The 21,859-nt window shown below is 36.4% G+C and overlaps 1 protein-coding gene across 1 annotated transcript in view; it reads left to right on the top strand.

Annotated features, from left to right (window-relative positions):
- Positions 1–227: 227 nt before the first annotated feature.
- Positions 228–21,859, top strand: part of LOC149827842 (uncharacterized) — a 42,992-nt gene continuing 21,360 nt past the window's right edge. Inside the window, exons 1-2 of the mRNA XM_090019683.1 lie at positions 228–507; positions 631–1,037. Coding sequence (XP_089875809.1) covers positions 343–507; positions 631–1,037 — 572 coding nt within the window. The 5' untranslated portion in view covers positions 228–342. The remainder of the gene's footprint in view (positions 508–630; positions 1,038–21,859) is intronic.

Below are 21,859 nucleotides of genomic sequence, written 5' to 3'. Positions count from 1 at the left end.
TATATATATATATATATATATATATATATATATATATATATATATATATTAGTAATACATGTGTTGCATCAGTAAGGGGCGACTTCTCGAATGTAACCATGTTTACTTTTCTGCACATGAAGTTCGAGGGTCGCCACTACCATCCTTACCCCTTTTTGAAATCAATAAATCACAATAAATAAATAGATAGTAAGATACCTCCATTTGTAATTATCCTTTGCTTCCCTTTTTTCAGCCCGCAACAGAGACACCCAAAGAGATTCTTTGGTCGCAATATAGACCGTAGTAAACGTGGGGTCGGAGAAAAACCGAAGCGAAGGTGGGTGAAGGAGAGAAAGATAAATGGGTGTGGAATACTACCTCATCCTCAAGGTCAATAGGAACGCCACGGACGAGGATCTCAAGAAATCCTACCGAAGGCTTGCCATGAAATGGCATCCAGACAAGAATCCCGACAACAAGAAGGAAGCAGAAGCCAAATTCAAGCAAATCTCGGAGGCGTACGATGTAATTCCCTCGTTTCTTTCCTCCTCATTTCCGTTTTCTGATTTTTCTGTCGGTTTCGATCGCGACAATGTTGAATTTCGTCGGTTTTGTGGCGTGTTCTGATGAGATTTTGGTGTTTGGAAGGTTTTGAGCGATCCCCAAAAGAGGCAAATCTATGACCAGTATGGAGAAGAGGGGCTGAATGGTCAGATTCCTCCTCAACAAAATCCCGGTGGGGGTGGTGGCTTCAGTTTCTCTCAGAGGGATGCCGACGATATCTTCGCGGAGTTCTTTGGGACGAACCCTTTTAGTGGGACGGGCAGTAGATTTGGTTCTTCTGCGGCGGGGGCGAGTCGATCGACTCGTTACTCGGATTCGGGCATGTTCAGAGGTACGACGGAGAACATGTTTCGGTCTGCATATGGCGGCGAGCCCGCGGGGCCTCGGAAGGCTCCTCCAATTGAGAACAAATTGCCGTGCAGTTTGGAAGATCTGTACAGCGGATCGACCAGAAAGATGAAGATCTCAAGAAATTTGGTTGATTCTAATGGGTATGCATGCACATTATTTCCGTATGCAATTATTTATACTTGTGATATATTTCCGTGTGCAATTATTTATACTTGTGATCCTATTCATTTGCGTTGTTTATGAATTTAAAAATCTAATTACAGTGGTTCATTGATTCTGATCTTATCATTGTCTTGCGGAATCTCAGACTCACCAATGAGCATTTCTTTCTCTATATTAGATTGGATTTTGGTCTTCATATAAATGTTGATGAGACTTTTACCCCCCTGATCAACATTGGGTGCTAGATTTTTAAGTACATTGATTTCTTGTATCTTATTGTTGTTGTAGACAATGAGGACATGAAATACTGGCCCGCAGTTCAAGTTCTAACTGCGATAGAAATGAATCTGAAAATAGGAGTCATAAAGTTGACCTGTGTACATGAGAGAAGAAACAGTGATGATCATCAGTTTGGGTTATATGCATGTAATAGATAAATAGGGCTTGTAAAGTTGACCTGTATATATTAGAGAAGGCCTCATGATCATGACTGTCACTTCCGGGTTTTGCATATATGCAAGGCTTTAAAAGGCAAAAGGCGAGGCAAGACAGGAGTATTTTGAAGTCACCCACAAGCCTCAAAGCATGCCAAGACACAAAGCTAAGGAATCTACCAAGGCACAAACTTCAAAGAATACTAGTAGCAGCACTTGATGTAAAAAGCAAGAAAAAGTATAGAAGTTTCTTAAAATTTTAAAGTATAAATGGAGTTGAATAGGTAACCAAATTTTCATACAGGTGAGGAAATTGGAGTTAGAATGTTTAGAGGCAGTCAATACTGATGCTAAAAATTCTCCAACTGCCCGCATAGATAAGAATGATTTTGCATCCAAATGAAAATGATTTATCCTTAAAATGCTTTAAGGGACATGCCTCAACGCATAGAGGCATGTTCCTCTTAAAATAATGTATGTATGTAGGTGTGTTAAACTTTGTCACACTATTGTTATCTCCTAAGGTTTGTAATAAGGGCATATTTTACAATCACAAACTCTTGCTTTCTCAAACTAAAGCGAGCAGTTCTCTTTTCTTTTCCAGTGAGAAAGTAGTTTCATACAGATATTTTAGAATTGACAGATTGGCAGCATACATCACTTTTTCACTCATATAAGTTAGTGTTCACTTGAAGCAAAAATAACAAAAAGAATTGGTATTGGTGCAAAAGTTTTGTTGAGCAGTTACAAGAATTATCCATTTATCAAGGATAAAGGAACATAAAGTGATGTTGATTCCATATCATGATTAGCAGTACATGTTTTCAGTTGAACAAAACTGTGCCTTGTTCGTGGTGTCCATGTAATGAAATAGCAGAAAATACAAAAACAAGGGCTTTACAAGGTCACGATCACAAAAGTGCATAAGCACAAACCAATGCCACTAAGGGCTTACAAGATCACAATCACAATGTGCGCAAGTCCACTATAGGACAAAATAATAGCCATCAAGTTAAGAAACTAAATAGAAAAATACAAAATATAAAAATATTCATCTTTATTGAGCATAAATGCTTAAGAAAAACATTGGTTACAAGAGAGGGGTTCAACCCCTATTTATACACAAAGGGAGAGCATGGGACCATAGAGCCCATGCTATTTACAAAAAAGACTTCAAATAAAAAAGTGAAAAACTGTTCCTAATGAACAGTACCCTTATACGAGTAAAATGATGAAGATACCCCTAGAGGGTACAAACAACAACAACAACTACTACGCCTTTATCCCAAAACAATTGGGGTCGGTGATATGAACCAACAAAGAAAATCATTCTGGGTCTTCCACATGAATCCTTCTCCTTCAATCATTTCTATCCAATGCCACCTCCTCGGTGAGGTTCAAAGCATTCATATCCTTTCCTATCATCTCCATCCAAGTCTTCCTAGGCCTACCCCGACCTCTTTTAACTAATATATTTTCCCATTTCTCCATCCTTCTAACTGGAGCATCATTAGGCCTCCGCCGAATATGTCCAAACCACCGTAAACGATTCTCTCTCATCTTATTTTCAATGAGTGCAACGCCTACCTTCTTACGTATCTCCTCGTTCTGAATCTTATCTTTTATTGTATTTCCACACATTCATCTAAGCATACGCATCTCAGCTACACTCATTTTTTGAATATGATGTCTCTTTGCAGCCCAACATTCCGTACCATATAGTAAAGCTGGCCTGATAGTTGTCCTATAAAACTTTCCCTTCAATCGCAATGGCATTCTACGATCGCACAACACTCCAGTTGCACTTTTCCATTTCATCCACCCAACCTTTATCCTATGATTTACATCTCCATCAATTTCTCCATACTTTTGAATGATAGATCCCAAATATTTGAAACAATCATCCACCGGTATTTCTTGCTCACCAAGCTTCACTACACTCCCATCACTACTTCGTTGCTTACTAAACCGACATTCCATATATTCTGTCTTACTCTTACTCAACTTAAAACCTCTTGCTTCCAATATATGTCTCCATAATTCTAACTTAGCATTAACCTCAGCTCTAGACTCATCAATCAAAAAATATCATCAACAAACAACATACACCACGACACATTTTCTTGAATTGATCTCGTAAGCTCATCCATCACTATAGCAAATAGGAAAGGGCTTAATGCAGATCCTTGATGTAAGCCAACCGTTATAGAAAAATTGGTTTTCACCCCTCCACAAGTGCGGACATTGGTTACTACTACTTCGTACATATCTTTAATTATACTAATGTACTTGAGAGAAACACCTTTCTTCATCATTGTCCACCAGAGAACATCCCTAGGTACTCTATCATATGCCTTTTCCAAATCAATAAAAACCATATGCAAATCTTTGTTCCTCTCTCTATATCTCTCAATAAGTTGTCTAAGAAGATGTATAGCTTCTATAGTTGATCTTCCAGGCATAAAAGCAAATTGATTCTCCGATATCATGACAACCTTCCTCAACCTATACTCAATCACCTTCTCCCAAAGCTTCATAGTATGACTCATGAGTTTTATACCACGATAGTTTGTGCAATCTTGTATATCACCCTTATTCTTATATAGAGGCACCAAAGTACTCTTCCTCCACTCATTAGGCATCTTATTTGTCTGCCAAATCTTGTTAAAAAGATTTTTCAATCATTCTAAACCTTTCTCACCCAAGCGTTTTCAAGCCTCGATAGGTATACCATCTGGGCTAACTGCAAGCCTAAAGGGTATTTACCTATATATATATATATTAGATTTCGATTTCGTATGTGTGGTTCAGCCTGCACAGGAGAGAGAGAGAGAGAGAGAGAGAGAGAGAGAGAGAGAGAGAGGATGCACAATCGGCTGGGGCGACACTCATTTGCTCGACCTCCAAGCCCTAACCTTTATATATAAAACAGGTATACAACGATCCTTGTAATATCATAGATATTACAAGGATGCCATTAATGAGATTATATTCAACATGTGTTTCATTTAACATACCATGCGTATGGATCTGGATCTAGATCCATACGCAAGCTATATTTTAACACCCTCCCTCAAGTTGTACGTGATTTTGGAGCATGTACAACTTGCTCTTCAATAGCCAAAATTGACGTCCTGTTAACCCCTTGGTAAACAGGTCTGCCACTTGATCTTCTGTTCGAACATGACGTAATTCTATCTCCTTCATCTTGACTTTCTGCCGTATGAAATGTTGATCAATCTGAATGTGCTTCGTTCTGCTATACTGGATAGGATTACATGCAATGTTTATTGCGCTTTGATTGTCACATAGAAGAAAAGATCGAATAATTGTCTCCCCAAGATCACTCAATAAGTGTCTAATCCATGTGGCTTCTGCCATGCCTGCAGCCATCGATCTGTATTCAGTCTCTGTACTCGATCGTGCCACTGCCTTTTGTTTTCTGCTGCTCCAGGACACTAAATTGTGTCCAATATATACACAATATCCAGAGACAGATCATCTCTCATCTGGATCCCCTGCCCAATCTCCGTATGTATAAGTGATGAGTTCATGTCCTCTATGCAGATTATCGTTCTTGCGATAAACAAGTCCGTCTCCTATAGTTCCTTTTAAATAACGTAGAATGCGCTTCACAGCTTCCATATGACCCTCCGTTGGAGCATGCATAAACTGGGATACCTGATTGACATCATAAACTATATCAGGTCTGGTAAAGGTCAAGTACTGTAACATCCCCACGAGACTTCTATACATTGTAGGGTTGACACAAAGATGACCATCTTCAGAGCTCAGCCTTTGATGTAATACACTAGGAGTAACAAAGACTCTGAAGGTGAAGACACTGAAGAATGCTTGGACGACTTCAACTGGAGAACTGGGATTGAAGACGAAGACACTGAAGGAATCTCCTTGAAGACGTACATGTTTCCTTGTCTCTCCCCCTTAGCGAACGTCTCCTTCGTTCGTAGATCCTTAACATAAACAGAAGAGGGAGTAAATTCGACGGAAGAATTCATATCGTCAACAAGTTTAGCTACAGAAACAATGTTCTTTTTAATATTAGGAGCAAAAAGGACATTGAACAAGTGAAGTGAGGACTTTGACATAGGGATATGTGCACTGCCAGTATGACTAATGGAGTGATAAGTTCCATCTCCCGTAACTATACTACCTTTTTCAAAATAAGGCAATAAGTGAGATAACTTACCCGCATTACCCGTAACATGTGTGGCGGCACCTGAATCAACATATCATTCGCCTTGTTCATTTTGCAGTTCGTCATCCCGGCTCTTTCAAGAGTGTATTTTTGTTGCATGAGTGTCAATGTGTCTTGTTGTCTGTCAACTTCCACACCAAGAAAGTACCTCAACTCCCCTAAATCTTTCATCTTGAAAGTTTTCATTAAAAACTGCTTCACGTCTTGCATATGATTATCTTAACTCCCAGTGATCACAATGTCATCAACATATATAAGAAGTATAACAATGTCTGCCTTTTGATAAATAAAGAGTGAGTGATCCAGAGAGCATCTTCTAAAACCATAACTCTGAATTTGCATAGAGAAACTTTCAAACCAGGAACAAGACGCCTGTTTCAACCCATACAAAGATTTTCTTAGTTTGCACACCCAGGCAGTAGGATCCTTCTCGGCATAACCAGGAGGTTGCTCCATATACACTTCTTCCTTTAAAGTTCCATGCAAAAATGCATTTTTAACATCCATCTGGCTAAGGCTCCAACCTCGATCGACTGCTAGGGATATGATGACACGAATAGTAGCCATTTTGACTACCGAACTAAAAGTTTCATCGTAGTCTTCACCATATTGTTGTGTAAATCCTCGAGCAACAAGTCGTGCCTTATATCTGTCAATGCTTCCTTCAGGCTTATACTTTGTTTTATAAACCCATTTTAAGCCAACTACATTCTTTCCTTCTGGCCGAGGGACTATTTCCCAAGTCTGGCATTCATGAAGAGCTTCCATTTCTTCATTCATAGCTTCAGTCCAATGACGGGATTGAAGAGCTTGATTAAAACAAGTGGGTTCATTCTGTTTTGTGAGTTGAGACATAAACAACTGGAAATCAAGGGAGAAGGTCTCATAACTCACCCATCGTTGAATAGGATGCTTAATGTGTGACAGCCTTTGAGCCGGATCATTGACGATGCTTTCCACATTCCTCAGCTCTGTATTTTTGTCCCGTCTAGTGTATATCTGCCCAGAGAAGCGTTCTACTGGGGGTGGCTCAACTGGAGATAATTCAACATGCATCTGTGAGTCATTCAACTCCCTACTCAAGCCGAAGGAAGGACAATTTGTCTGACATGTTTCTCCTGTATTAGCAAAAGGATCTGCGCTCATCCATGGATCATATACTTCTAATTCTTGAGATGGCAACGCTGCAGAGTCATTGACATGAAAATTTCGTTCGTCAAAAACAACATTTATGGAGGTCCTAATACGTTTTGTAGTAGGATCATAGCATCGATAACCTTTGTATTCATCTGCATACCCAACAAATCTGCACTTGACAGCCTTGTCCTGAAACTTATTTCGCAGAGATGAATCAACATGTACATAACATACACAACCAAAAACACGTAGCTCATCGTAAGAGGGATGTTGCCCGAATAAAGTATAATAGGGAGATTTCCGATCCAAAAGTGTCATAGGAAGACGATTTATGATATGAACAGATGTGTGAAAAACTTCTGTCCAGAGACTAAGAGGCACATTGCTATTATGTAACATGCTCATCGCGCTCTCTACAATATGCCTGTGTTTCCTCTCCGCAACCCCATTTTGTTGAGGAGTATGAGGGCAAGAAACCTGTCGACTTATTCCTTTATCCCGAAGAAAGGCAATAAACTCGTTCGATGAATACTCTCCTCCACCATCACATTGTAAATGCACAATATCACAAGCAAACTTTGTTTTGACCATCGAATGGAATTCCCGAAATATTTGAAAAACTTCATGCTTGTGTTTTAAGAAATATATCTAAGTATAACAAGAATAAGAATCAATAAAGATAACATAGTAACGACTGCCAGAAAGAGAAGGAATAGGTGCGGGTCTCCAAACATCAGAACAAATAATCTCAAATGGCTTTGAAGCTCTTTTATTTATAATATGAAAAGGAAGAACATGACTTTTGCAGAGTTCGCATGAAGAACATTTATTATTATTATAAAAAAATGAACATAAACTAGACTCTGGAAGGAGACCATCAGATACAAGATTTTCAACGAAACCCCGACTACAATGTCCCAAATGACTATGCCAAATATTTGACTTATTACAATGAGATGAATTAAAAACTTCCAATGAAGGGAAAAACAAAGACTCTGAAGGTGAAGACACTGAAGAATGCTTGGACGACTTCAACTGGAGAACTGAGACTGAAGACGAAGACACTGAAGGAATCTCCTTGAAGACGTACATGTTTCCTTGTCGCTCCCCCTTAGCGAACGTCTCCTTCGTTCGTAGATCCTTAACATAAACAGAAGATGGAGTAAATTCGACGGAAGAATTCATATCGTCAACAAGTTTAGCTACAGAAACAATGTTCTTTTTAATATTAGAAGCAAAAAGGACATTGGACAAGTGAAGTGAGGACTTTGACATAGGGATATGTGCACTGCCAGTATGACTAATGGAGTGATAAGTTTCATCTCCCGTAACTATACTATCTTTTTCAAAATAAGGCAATAAGTGAGATAACTTACCCGCATTACCCGTAATATGTGTGGCAGCACCTGAATCAACATACCATTCGCCTTGTTCATTTTGCTTGATCGTCATCTGTGACAATGCTGATAACAAAAGTTGTTGCACATCTGTGGATGGCCCTTTTGTGTCCACAGTAGTAGCTGATTTATTCTCAATTTTGTTTATTTTTCCTCTATTCTGTAGATTAAACCAACAATCAGCTTTCACATGTCCTCTTTTGTTACATAAGAAACAAGTGGGCACTCTCCTCTGATTCCCTGTATTAAAAACCCCTGAAAAATTAGGTGTAGGCAAGATACCACGTCCTCCCTGCCCAAAACGTCCGCGGCCTCTGCCTCCTTGATGCCCTTCATTCTCTCGTCCAAAACCTACAGAAGTGTCCATGGCCAAAACTGAATGAGGACGAGCTAATTCATTTCCTTTTGCCATTTGTTTCATAATCATCTCATGCTGGAGAAGTTTCGCTTGAAGGTCGTCAAAAGTGGGCAACTGCGGAAGGCATGATAAAGCCGTGCTAAGCATGTCAAAATCAGGACCCAATCCATTGAGAAGCTGTTGAACTTTATCTTTATCTGCAATAGCACTTCCAATAACCGCCAATTGATCAGTAATACTCTTCAAGCGGCCTATGTATTCTATGACTGTCATGGAGCCTTTCTTCAAACTTTGAAATTCATTTTTTAAGTACATAACTCGGGCTTCTGATATCTGAGAATATGTCTGAGACAGCTTACTCCACAAATCCGCCGCAGTGCAATCATCTGAAAGAGTAACCAACACTTCTTGAGAGAGTATTGATGTAATATAAGCAACCAAAGACTGATCCCGCTTCCTCCAAGCTGTATACTTTGGATTCTTAATAGAAATGGTAATTGTGTCACCCTTCTCATCCTTGGTTTCCTGCAAAATAAGTCGTGATGGTATAGGAACTAAACCATCCAGATGTTCATCGAGATCCTGACTCCGTATAAAAGGAAGGATTTGCCTCTTCCAAGTCAAAAAATTAGAATGAGTAAGTTTTTCTGTAACGAGTTGACTCAAGAAATTTGCAGAGGGACCGGATGACGATGAGTAATCCATATCAATGGGACAATGAATAAGCAAACAAAACGAATGAAAAGAAACAAACAGGTTTGAGATCACTTGATCAATCAGGAGAACTTCATCAAGACAAGTACCTGTGCTATCGTTATCTGGAAATAACCCTTTTTTTTGCAGTTCAGAATCGAGATTGTAAACAGTTACAATCTGCCTGTAGGTGTTGCACAGGGGACACTAAAATAGCAATAAAGGAAAAATTTCTGGAATCAAAGAATTTCTGGAATCAAAAAATGAATGAAACTGACAGACGTTAAAAGTTCTGGAAATCAAAGAATGAATAAAAAAAAAATTTTCTGGAATCAAAGACGTTAAAGAATGGAAATCAAAGAGATTGTTTTCTAGGGGACACACATTGAGATTGGAATCAGTCGTTGATGAACGAGAATAAAAAATGAGTAGCAGGTTTGGAATTAGTCGTTGATGAACGAGAATAAAAAAAAATGAGTAGCAGACGAAGGGATTGATATCACGTTAAGAATCGAGAACTAGCAGAAAAAAAAATGGTGATTACAACCAAAAAATGAATCAAACAGGCTGCAATCAGTCGTTTATGGCTTGAGATTGGGCAGGGGATCCAGATAAGAGACGATATGGTCTCTGGATATTGTGTATATATTGGACACAATTTAGTGTCCTGGAGCAGCAGAAAACAAAAGGCAGTGGCACGATCAAGTACAGAGGCTGAATATAGATCGATGGCTGCAGGCAGAGAGGAGAATAAAAAGGGGAAAATATGAGTTGCATAGAAAGATTGGGAGAGGAGAATAAAAAAAACCCTGTGATCTCGCTGAACACGCTTCTAATAGGATTCCGCAACCCCAAGCTTTGATACCATATTAGATTTCGATTTCGTATGTGTGGTTCAGCCTGCACAGAGAGAGAGAGAGAGAGAGAGAGAGAGAGAGAGAGAGAGAGAGAGAGAGAGATGCACAATCGGCTGGGGCGTCACTCATTTGTTCGACCTCCAAGCCCTAACCTTTATATATAAAACAGGTATACAACGATCCTTGTAATATCAGAGATATTACAAGGATGCCATTAATGAGATTATATTCAACATGTGTTTCATTTAACATACCATGCGTATGGATCTGGATCCATATATATATATATATATATATATATATATATATATATATATATATATATATATATATATATATATATATATGCACAACTTAACACTCCCCCTCAAACTTACGGTGAGATATAACGAATGTTTAAAAATACAACAAAGATTCAATGAGAAGGATCCACGCCTTCTGGTGTCTTCAACGGATGGAAATAAAACAAAGATTCAATGGGAAAGATCCACGTCTTCAAGTGTCTTCAATAGAAATCTCTATTTTATGACATATTAGAGAGTTTTGCAAATACAAGTCTTTAAATGTCTTTTGTTGGTGATCATTCCCAATCACCTTCATCGGCTATCTCGATCTTCATAATGCATCAAGGATATTCCTTTCTCAATCGATTGCATCTTTAAGAACCTGTAGAGAAAACAAAACAAAGGTCCCAACTACAAAAAGGAAGGTATTTTAACCAAATAGTTATGAAGTTTTAAAACAAATATATATATATACATATATATATATATATATATATATATATATATATATTTTAAACAAGAATAACACTCAAGAAATTTTTTTTAAGCAAAGTAGTGATGATTTTTAGAAATATTAGATAACCATTAAGAAAGATAGGAGGAGCATACCTCACAAGAGAATTTTTTATGAAATCAAATTTAGGCAATCATAAACTCAAAATCAACATATTTTCCAAGAAAACATAATATTGATCATAATGGAACTTAATCACTAAAAAATATATCAATTATCAAGAAGAAATAAACAATGATGTATTAATAATATTCCAAATTAAAAAAACTCTTCAATTAAAACAAATCAATTTATGCTAAAAACAACATGCATATAAAGTATAACACAAAAAAAGAACCCTCAAGAAAAGAAGAGTTAACTAAATTTATGCATGCAACAATGTGAACAAGATAATCAATATGAAACACAAATATATATCCAACATGCAATTTAAACATATTTAATGCATGTAACATGATAATAAAAATAGTTGTTTTTATCAATAAAATGCATGATTTTAATGTAAAGAATCAAATAGCCTTCAATTACGAACAAAAGTGCCCGCCAATATCAAGTGGACAACACACGATGTTTTCATAAGGAACACACTCTTAACACCCACAAAGGAGCACACATAAGGAGACACAATATAAAGAATAAGATTTTTATTAAGCATCACAAGTATGCAAAATCCATGAAATTTTTATCAATAAAATCCGTGAAATTTTTATCAATAAACATTTTTCCCTATAAGGAAACACAAGTAGAAAACATTTTGAATTTTCATAGAGAGATTCTAAAAAATCCCACATAACAAAGGGAATGATACTTGCAAATTTAACAATAGTTCGATCACTACAAGCATTCACCTCACTAGACCTCCAAATCTCAAAATTTAACTGTATCAATGACTAGAACAAGAACATAACCAATGAATGCACATAATTCACCATATTGAAAACATCTTTTGTCTACATATAATGACACTTAACACAAGTGTATCGACGACTAGAAAAAGTGCATAATCATAATGCCAACAATGGGCTAAAATCATATACGAAGGTGTGAATAAACATCTCTTGTCTATATGTAATGACACTAAAAAATCAAGTGTATCAACGACTAGATCAGGAGTTTAATCATAATGCCACTAATGGGCAAAACACACACAAAAGTGTGAATAAACATTTATTGTCTGCATAAAATGACACTTAAATAAAATACATAATAGGAGGAAACACAAAAGTTAAGAGTGCTTGTAATGAAAACAAACTAATGCCATCAATTTGTATAATCTTTCAAAACATCATGGTTTACAAAATAGATAGCCATTATAGATAAACATAATTATAAAATAAATGATTGATACAACACACTCATAAAACTAGAGATCAAACAATCGTCGGTTAGAGCCAAACTATAAGTTGACACTCTAAACTGACATAACCAAGGTGCACACAACTCACCCCCACCAAAAAACTTTGGTTCAACAATAACAAGGCCAAGAAAAATGATGCATCATATAAAATTTTGTGATGGACACAACAAATGCCATAAGAAGAAAATAAATACTCACGGAAATCATTTTCCAAATGCGTGAGTTCAAATATAAGAATCAATTTGAAAAAACAAAGTTTCAAATCAAATCAAATAATGGTAGATGGAAAACTTAGACCGAATATAGTGCAATCATATTCACAACAAGATGTCAATTGTGTAAAGATTTAAGGAGATTTCAATTACAAACCAAAAGTCCACTAATCTTCAACTTGAGTATATAACAAAAGTGTTCTCTAAGGAACATACTTTCAACACCCACAAAGGGAAACCACAAAGTGTTCTAAAAGAACACACTCACAAACCCCGTAAAGGGGATATATAAATGACAATATAAAAAATATATATTTTATTCAATGGAGAGATTCGGTGAAGGCCTAATGATGCTCCAGTTAGAAGGATGGAGAAATGGGAAAATATATTAGTTAAAAGAGGTCGAGGTAGGCCTAAGAAGACTTGGATGGAGATGATAGGAAAGGATATGAATGCTTTGAACCTCACCGAGGACATGGCATTGGATAGAAATGATTGGAGGAGAAGGATTCATGTGGAAGACCCAGAATGATTTTCTTTTTTGGTTCATATCGCCGACCCCAATTGTTTTGGGATGAAGGCGTAGTTGTTATTGTTGTTGTGATTCAATGGAGAGATTGTGCAAAAGCATACTTTACTAGGAGGGAAAGACCCCTATATATACATATTATGAAGGGGAGTTGGAGGGAAGAAGCTAAAAAGGAAAAGGAGAGCAAGCCCATTCCCAACTGCTAAATTTCTAGCCGTTGGGAGAGCCCAACGGCTAGAAATCTAGCCGTTGGGGGCTGGGAAGGCTTTGTCAAACTTAGTTTCACTAAGTCCAAAACTATCCCCCCAAAAAACTAAATATAAAAAAAACATATATATATATATAGTACATAATTGTACATATACAATTTTAACACTTCCCCTCAAACTTACAGTAGAATAATCAAAAGTTTGCCTAGAAGGAAGTGAAATCTAGGAGCAAAGAGAGGTTTGGTGAAGAAGTCTGCCAATTGGTACTCTGATGTGACGTAAGACATATCAATGATCCCTTGAAGGTATTCCTCTCGCACATAGTGACAATCCATCTCGATGTGCTTTGTTCTTTGTGAAAAATGTTGTTGTTGACAATGTAAATAACGCTTTTGTTGTCGCATCACATCTTTGACGCTCCTAGTATAGTGACTCCCATATTAGCCAACAGTCTTCTCAGCCAAACCACCTTTATTGTGGTTCTGGCCATAGCATAGTACTCAACTTCAGTTGAAAAAAGAGAGACCTTCTGCTACTTTTTGCACCTCTACGTGATTAACGATTCACCTAAAACACAGAAACCCGTGCTTTAGTGTCTTGTTGGGATCTTCTCCCCAATCTGCATTAGTTTATGCAAGCAAGGTTAGTGTAAACATAGATGACATAAAGAGGCCTGTAGAAATAAAATATTTAAAATATCTAACAATACACAAAACAACTCCCATGTGAACAAATGTGAGAGCGTGCTTTAACTGACTAGCTGTGTATACAACCTATGCTATATCAGGTCTCATAATAGATAAGTAAGAAAGAGCTCCAATAAGTCGCCGACAAGGGGTTGGATCATCTAGAGGCTCTCTATCATTGATCTTCATCTTGACATTTGTATCAACCTTCTTGTCATTCGTGATTCTAGACCTGAGAATAATATCAGAAACAAATTTAGATTGAGATAATAAGTACTCTCTAGGGGAATAAGCGACTTCTATGCCAAAAAAATATCGTAAAAAACCTAAGTCAGTCATTTCAAAATTAGTTTTAAGAATCCTTTTAACATTTTGAAGTCCTTGTTTGTTACCTTCAGTGATTATCATATCATCTACATAGAGCAGCAAAATAATAGTACCTGCATTGGAATCCTTAACAGAGCAATGTCAGTCAAGCAAGATCTAAAACCAATATCAAACATAACTTTGCTGAATCTATTATAGTAGGCTTTAAGTGCATGTTTCAACCCATATAATACCTTTTGTAGGCTAAGAGTCTTTTCTTAAGGAAGACTCATACCGGGGGGTGCCTCCATTATACTTCTTCCATAAGATTTCCATTTGAAATGACGTTTTTAACATCCATTTGGTATATAGACTATTTTTTAATTGAAGCTACAACAATAAGAGTTCTAATCGTGGTCATGCGGGCTACCAGTGCAAAGGTTTCTTCATAATCAATGTCATGTTCTTGCAAATATCACTTTGCAACTAGCCTAGCTTTATAGCGCTCAAGGGTTTCCATCACTCTTAGTTTTTACTTATGGATTTCTTTGCTTATAAAAGATTTTGAATAGACCAAGTTTGAGCCTTTTTCAAAGCTTCAAGTTCTACCCTCATAGTTTTAACCCATTCGGGTATTCATTGGCTTGAGCGTAAGATAAGGATTCTACATATGAGTGAATTAGGGCTATGCACGCTTGGTATTTTAAACAAGAAATCATATGATACAAATTTTGATGGGGTTTTTGATACTCTAGATGATTTCCTAATTTGCAGTTTATCTTTATTAAGGTTAGAAAACTTTTAAGTGCACATGGAGAGTTTTGATTTCCCTGCCTAGAATATTGAATACAAGTTTGATAATTGTGAGACAATTCATCAAGTGATTCAAAGTCGCTAGATTCAATAACATTCTCCAAATCATGCTCGCAATCACAATTGTCAATATCTTGTTTTGAAACAAAATCAAACAAAAGAGTATTCAGTTGTTTCTTTCGGTTTATCTTTATCAAAGAAATTTTCTTTTTCTAAGAAGGTTACATTTCGAGAGATGTATAATTTCCTATTTTTAGAATCATGACACCTGTATCATTTTTGTTTATCGGCATAACCAAAAAAGGCACAAGGAATAGCTCTAGGAGAAAATTTGTCATTCTTATTGGTGAAAATAAAACATTTGCAGCCAAAAGTTTGTAATCTTGAATAATCAAGGGTGAGTTTAAAGAGTTTTTTAATTGGTGAAATATTGTGTAAAAAAGAAAATGTCGTTTTGTTTATAAGATAAAAACCTTATGCACATAGCTAGCAATAAGTAAAGTCCTTGAAGTTTCAATAAGGTGCCTATGTTTTCTCTCATCTAAGTCATTTTGTTGTGGTATGTGCGGACAAGATCTTTGATGTGTAATGCTATGTGAGTGGAGATAACTTTTAAATTCATTTGACAAAAATTCTCCTCCTGAATAAGTACGAAATATGAAAATATCATTTTTAATTCTATTTTTGACCATTTTATGCAAACTTTGAAAATGGAAAAATATTTCAGATTTATGCTTAAAGAAGTAAATCCAAGTATATCTAGTAAAGTCATCCACAAAAATAACATAATATGCATATCCACCTTTAGACACGACTGATGTAGGACCCTAAACATCTGAATGAACTAACTCAAATGGTTTAGATGAAACAAAAGTTCTATCTTTAAATGACAATCTTTTCATTTTCCTAAGAATAGAGTCTTAACAAGTGAAATCATTAATATTACAAAATTTTTTCAAACTTGAAAAATATTGAATTTTTGATACACTAGGATGTCCTAATCTTTTATGCCATAATTTTAAATCCATTTTTTGGACATTACAACACAAAGCATCTTTCAGTATCTCCAAAAAATCCATATAGTAGAGACCTTCCTCTCTATGGCTTTGCCCAATCAGCTTCCCTGATTGGCGATCCTGAGTCCAAATAAGATGATACTGCAGCCCCAGTTGAAGAAGATGATCCTTTAAGAAGATGTTGAAAGACTTCAACTAATTGAGCTAGAGACATGCTTCCAATAGATGATTCTTGAAGAGTGATGATGTCCTTTGCCTTTTGACTCTTGACAGTCAATCAAAGCAACCTTTTAAATGTCTCTTTTAGTTTAAGACATTGGGGTTTAGTGTGACCCGGTTCATTACAATAATAACAAATAGTTTTCTTTCTCTCATAGTCATTTGTTTGTCTTCTATAGTGAGGTGGCTTATATGTACGAACATAGTTTTCCAGTCTAGAAACGGCTAAGATCGAGTCATCTTCATTTTTGCTTACATGCTTTTTCAATCTATTTTTTTTCATACTCAACTATTCTATAGTATCTTCAATAGAAGAAACTTTTCCACTATGGAGAAGAATAAACTTTGTAGATTTAAATTCCAGTCTTAGACCATTAATGATTTGGTAAAAGTGCTCCACATCTATTTGTCTTTGGCGGAGTTCAATATCTTCGGGACAGTGCCACTTTGACTCTAAAAGAATCAATTCTTCCCAAAGTTCGGATAGGTTATTCTAGTATTCTCTAATAGTTTTATCCCCTTGGACCATAGTCTGAACTTTATCTTGCACATTGCATATATGTGCAATATCTTTAAGAGAATACATTCTCTTAAGATAATCCTAAGCCTTGTTAGCATGCTCAAATTTAGCAAGACTTGAACACTTTTTCACATTCACATTGCTAATAAGCCAAGACCTAAGTCACACGGACTCGGCTGTAAGGTCGACGCACCCGTGTCGACACGCCCCGACACGGGTGCGGCTTCGGACATGGCGCAAACTCGGTCAACGAAGAGTCAGACTCGGTCAACGCATTGGGGCCGAGTCCGTCCACATTTTGGACTCGGTCAACTTTGACCGAGTCTATTTTTAGAACAAAAAACTAAAACAAAAATCATTATATATATTTTAATATATATATATATAGCTGAGTCTTATTATTGTTATATAAAAAAAATTCTTCTGGGGGGCACTGCCCCCCTAAGACCCTGTTAGGGCAGCCCCCCACCCGCTGAACGCGCAATGTGACCCGCGCTGGGACCCCCCCTCTTCTGTAAGGGCAAAAAACTCTGAATCAGGCTCCATAACTCATCGCGTGTCCCCTAATGGGCACAACTTTGATCGAGTCTTATTATTGTTATATATATATATTTTAAAAAATATATATACATATATATAGCCGAGTCCTCGTATCCAATTTTCTTTTAAATTGCGCAGCACCCGCACCCGCACCCATGTGACATAGGGTAAACTGCATATATCAACACATGAGGATTAACTATTCTATCAAGGACAACTAGATGCCACAAAAGCAAAAGGACCAGGAAATCAGGGATGAGACTTCAATTATAAAAGTAGCATAATGTCTGTTTATAATGGGAAGAACTCCCTGATTACTTTTGCCTCACCAAGATATTTTGTTGTTTAAAACCTTCCATATGAACAATTTAATTCCTAAAATCTTTCATTTCAACTTTTTGAACAATTGTCACAAACTTTCCAACTTTATCCAACACTTTTTTTAAAATTGTTATGCAGCCAATTTGTTAAAATATGTATATATAAATATATATATACATATACTTATATATATATACATATACTTATATATATATACATGCGTGTATATATATATAAGTATATATATACACATATTTATAATTCAAATACCCAATAGGGGTATTTGTGTAATTTCCCATGTATTTTTTACTTTTTCTTTTTATTTCTCCTTTTCTTTTCTTTTTTATTTTTACTTTCTTTTTTCTTTTTCCTTTTTATTAATGTAATAGGACCACTAGGGGCCCCACCTTCTAGTCGTTGGGGCCCCAACAGTCATAAATATGACCGTTGGGGCTCCCAACGACTAGAAGGGAGCCCCTATGTGGTCCCTTCCCCTTCTTTTTCTCCTCTATAAAAAGAGGGCTCTCCCTCTTGGCATTGTATGGGTTTTTTCACCCACTTCTCTTCCTCAATAATATTTGTTTAGCCATTTTTTGCTCTTTACCCCTTAGTGGGTTACATATGCACTTTTGAGTGCTTGTGTTCTTGTCTCCTCTTCTAAAGTGCTCTTTGCATTATTGGGCTTCCGCTAGTTTCATTACATGGTATCAGAGCTCGGTTGGTGATCTTGTCTTCTTTCTAATCGTTGCTTTGGGAAGCGTGCCTCTCTACTCTTTGAAGATATCAAACGTGCCTCTCTTCTTTTGGCACCTATGGAGCACGAATCAAAAGTAGAGTTTTCTTTTAAGCTCAATGGATCCAATTATCTTATGTTGGCCTCCGCTATAGAAAACCACCTAAGAGGTAAGAAACTTTGGGGTTTTGTTATGGGAACTACTCCCGAACCTTCTCTTGTGCTCACTAAAATTGAAAGTGGGGTTGAAAAAGCTTTAGATAGTGATGAGCGCATCAAAGCTATCATTGATCACCAATCCAAAGTAGAGGATTGGGAAAATAACCATGCCAAAATCTTGGCATGGTTCATGAACAATGTTGACCTCAAGAATTGTGCCAACATTGCTAAGTTTTGAAAAGCCAATGAGGCATGGTTCTTTCTTAAGGGTATGTATACCCAAAAAGACTTAACTAGACAATTTTTTTGTCAAGAAAAAATTAGGTCTACTAGACAAGCGGATATGAGTGTCCGTGATTACTTTAGTATTTTAACCTCTCTTTGGGATGAACTTGCTCTTCTTGAGCCCAAGTGGGTGGCTCTGGAAGATATTGAGCTAAGAAGAACATAAATTGAAAAAAAGCATTTCTTTCAATTTCTTCATGGGCTTCGGCCAGAATTTGAACAAGTTAGGGCATCTCTTCTCCATAGAAGTAAAGCTTTACTTATTGAGGATGCCCTTACCGAAATATGCCAAGAGGAAACTCGCCTTGACATAAGTATTAAGAGTGATGACGTTTTGGCCGTTACTAGGCCCGGATCAAATGTAAAAGCATATAGACCTCCCCATTTTGCAAAAATAATGGGTATAGAAAATGAGTGATTTGTCACTATTGCAATGAACCGGGGCATATTAAGTCGGTTTGTCCAAAGCTCAAAGGAAAGGTGGCCGCGGTTGGAGAAAACTCTCTAAAGAAGGTTGAAGAAAATGTCAATGGAGGAGATATCAAAGAAACCCTTGGCCATATTTCCGAAATTCTCCAACATCTCCTCAAGTCTTCTTCACCATCAACATCGGGAGCCGGCATAGCCTATTCTTCATCACCTCCAGGTATGTGGATACTAGACTCTGGTGCTTCTTTTCATATGACATCTCATAAGAACTCTCTTTCTAATGTTCTTTCGGAACCCATATCTTCCTATGTATCAACGGCCGATGAGACATCTTTAAAAATTGAAAGTATAGGAACACTTGATTTAGAATCCTCTCAAAATTTTTTTGTTCCCAAAGTAAGAGTTGTTCCAACAGTTAATCTACTAAACCTTTTTTCCGTTTCCCAAATTATCGATCATGGATGCCAAGTCTCTTTCTCACCTAAAGATTGCACAGTGCAGGATCTCCAGTCAGGGAAGCTGATTGGGCAAGGCCATAGGAGGGGCGATCTTTACTTTATAGATTTTTTGTCTCTTCCATCCAAGTCATTTTGTAATCTTGTAAATGACAAAAGTATTGAAGTTTGGCATAAGAGACTTGGTCATCCGAATTTTTTAAAGATGTCTCTTTTTCCTTTTTTGAACAATACTTGTAAAGACAATCACATGACTTGTAAAGGTTGCATTTTTAGAAAATCTAAAGCTATTTTATTTCCTTAAAGAAGTTATATCCCCACTCGACCGTTTGAGCTTGTTCATTCTGATGTATGGGGACCCTCTCCTGTTGTATCCAAAGGAGGTTTTTCATATTACGTAGTTTTTGTTGATGACTTCACTCGATTTACGTGAATTTACTTTCTAAATCGCAAATCTGAGGTTTTCTCCTTTTTTAAAGAATTTCTTGCAATGGTTAAAAATCAATTTCTAGGAAACCTATCCATTCTTAGATCCGATTCAGGAGGCGAATATATGTCTAATGATTTTCAAAACTACTTAAAAGAAAACAAAAATTGTCATCAACGTTCTTGCCCAAACAATCCGCAACAAAATGGTCTTGCGGAAAGAAAGCATAGACACATAATAGAGACCACAAAAACTTTATTAATTTCAAAGAACATTCCAAAATCCTTTTGTGCCGAAGCGGTTTTAAGCTCAACATATCTTATCAATAGAACCCCTTCATCTTCTTTGAAAAATCTTTCTCTGTTTGAAAAACTTTACAATATGTCTCCCGATTATAAAAGACTAAGAATTTTCGGGTGTAAGTGCTTTGTTCTAACTCACAAAAACGATAAACTTTCTTTAAGGGCAATTGAATGTATTTTCTTAGGATATGGTGAAAAACAAAAAGGCTATCGATGTTTTGACTTATTCAATAACAAACTTTATATCTTAAAAAATGTCACTTTCTTGGAAGAAGAAAATGGTTTTTCACATAAACTAAATGAAAATATTGATTATTCCTTTTTATTTGACTTGTTACCTCAAGAAAAGGTTATAGATGATCATGTTGAACCTAGTGAAACTCTCGTAGAGGATCATTTTGAACCTCCAAATGATGGGAACATGAAAATTTAGAAGAACATATACCAAGTCAAACACAAGTTTACTCTAGAAGGAATGAAAGTAATCCTCCTTGTGCCCTTGAAAAATTCTCTCAAAATGAGTCAATTGAAGAATCCTCTCAAAGAAGATCAAATCGTATTTCTAAAATACCAAATATATTTGTATCTTATGATTCTTTTTCTTCAAATTTTCGAGCATGTTTGCTAGCTCTTCACTCTTTCCATGAGCCATCTCATTATAACGATGCTAAACAATATGCTCATTGGAATGAAGCAATGAAACTTGAAATTAATGCACTTAAAAAGGCACAAACTTGGGAAATTATTGATCCTCCTAATGGTAAGAAACCCATTAGATGTAGATGAGTTTTCAAAGTAAAAACTAAGAGTGATGGCTCTTTAGAAAGATATAAGGCTAGGTTTGTAGTCAAAGGATATGCCCAAGAATATGGGGTGGATTATGATGAAACATTTGCCCCGGTTGCTCGAATGACTAGTGTTCGAGCTCTTATTGCAATAGCTTCTATTAAAAAATGGCCAATTTTTCAACTTGACGTTAAAAATGCCTTTTTAAATGAAAATTTGAGTGAAGAAGTTTATATGGAACCACCTCCTGGCATGAATTTAAATGGTAAAATTTTGAAATTGAAGAAGGCCTTATACGGTCTTAATCCAGCTCCTAAAGCTTGGTATGACAAGTTTAGTAATGTATTAATCAATTTGGGATTTATTTCTTGTTATACTGAAACTGCTCTTTTTGTTAAGAAAACATGTCTCCATTATTATTCTACTTTTGTATGTTGATGATATGATCGTCACTGGAAATGACAAAAAAAGAGTAAATGAAGTTAAGGCCATGTTAAAGAAAACTTTTGATATGTCTGACCTTTGATTTTTGAGATATTTTTTAGGTATTGAAGTGACATACTCTTCGCGATGATATATTTTATCTCAAATGAAATTAGCAGC

The sequence above is a fragment of the Nuphar pumila genome, chromosome 10 (genome assembly GCF_984573655.1).
Source record: "Nuphar pumila chromosome 10, dmNupPumi1.hap1.1, whole genome shotgun sequence".
NCBI lineage: Eukaryota > Viridiplantae > Streptophyta > Magnoliopsida > Nymphaeales > Nymphaeaceae > Nuphar > Nuphar pumila.
The sequence above is the reverse complement of the archived record's forward strand: the minus strand, read 5'-3'. Positions and strand labels throughout refer to the sequence as shown.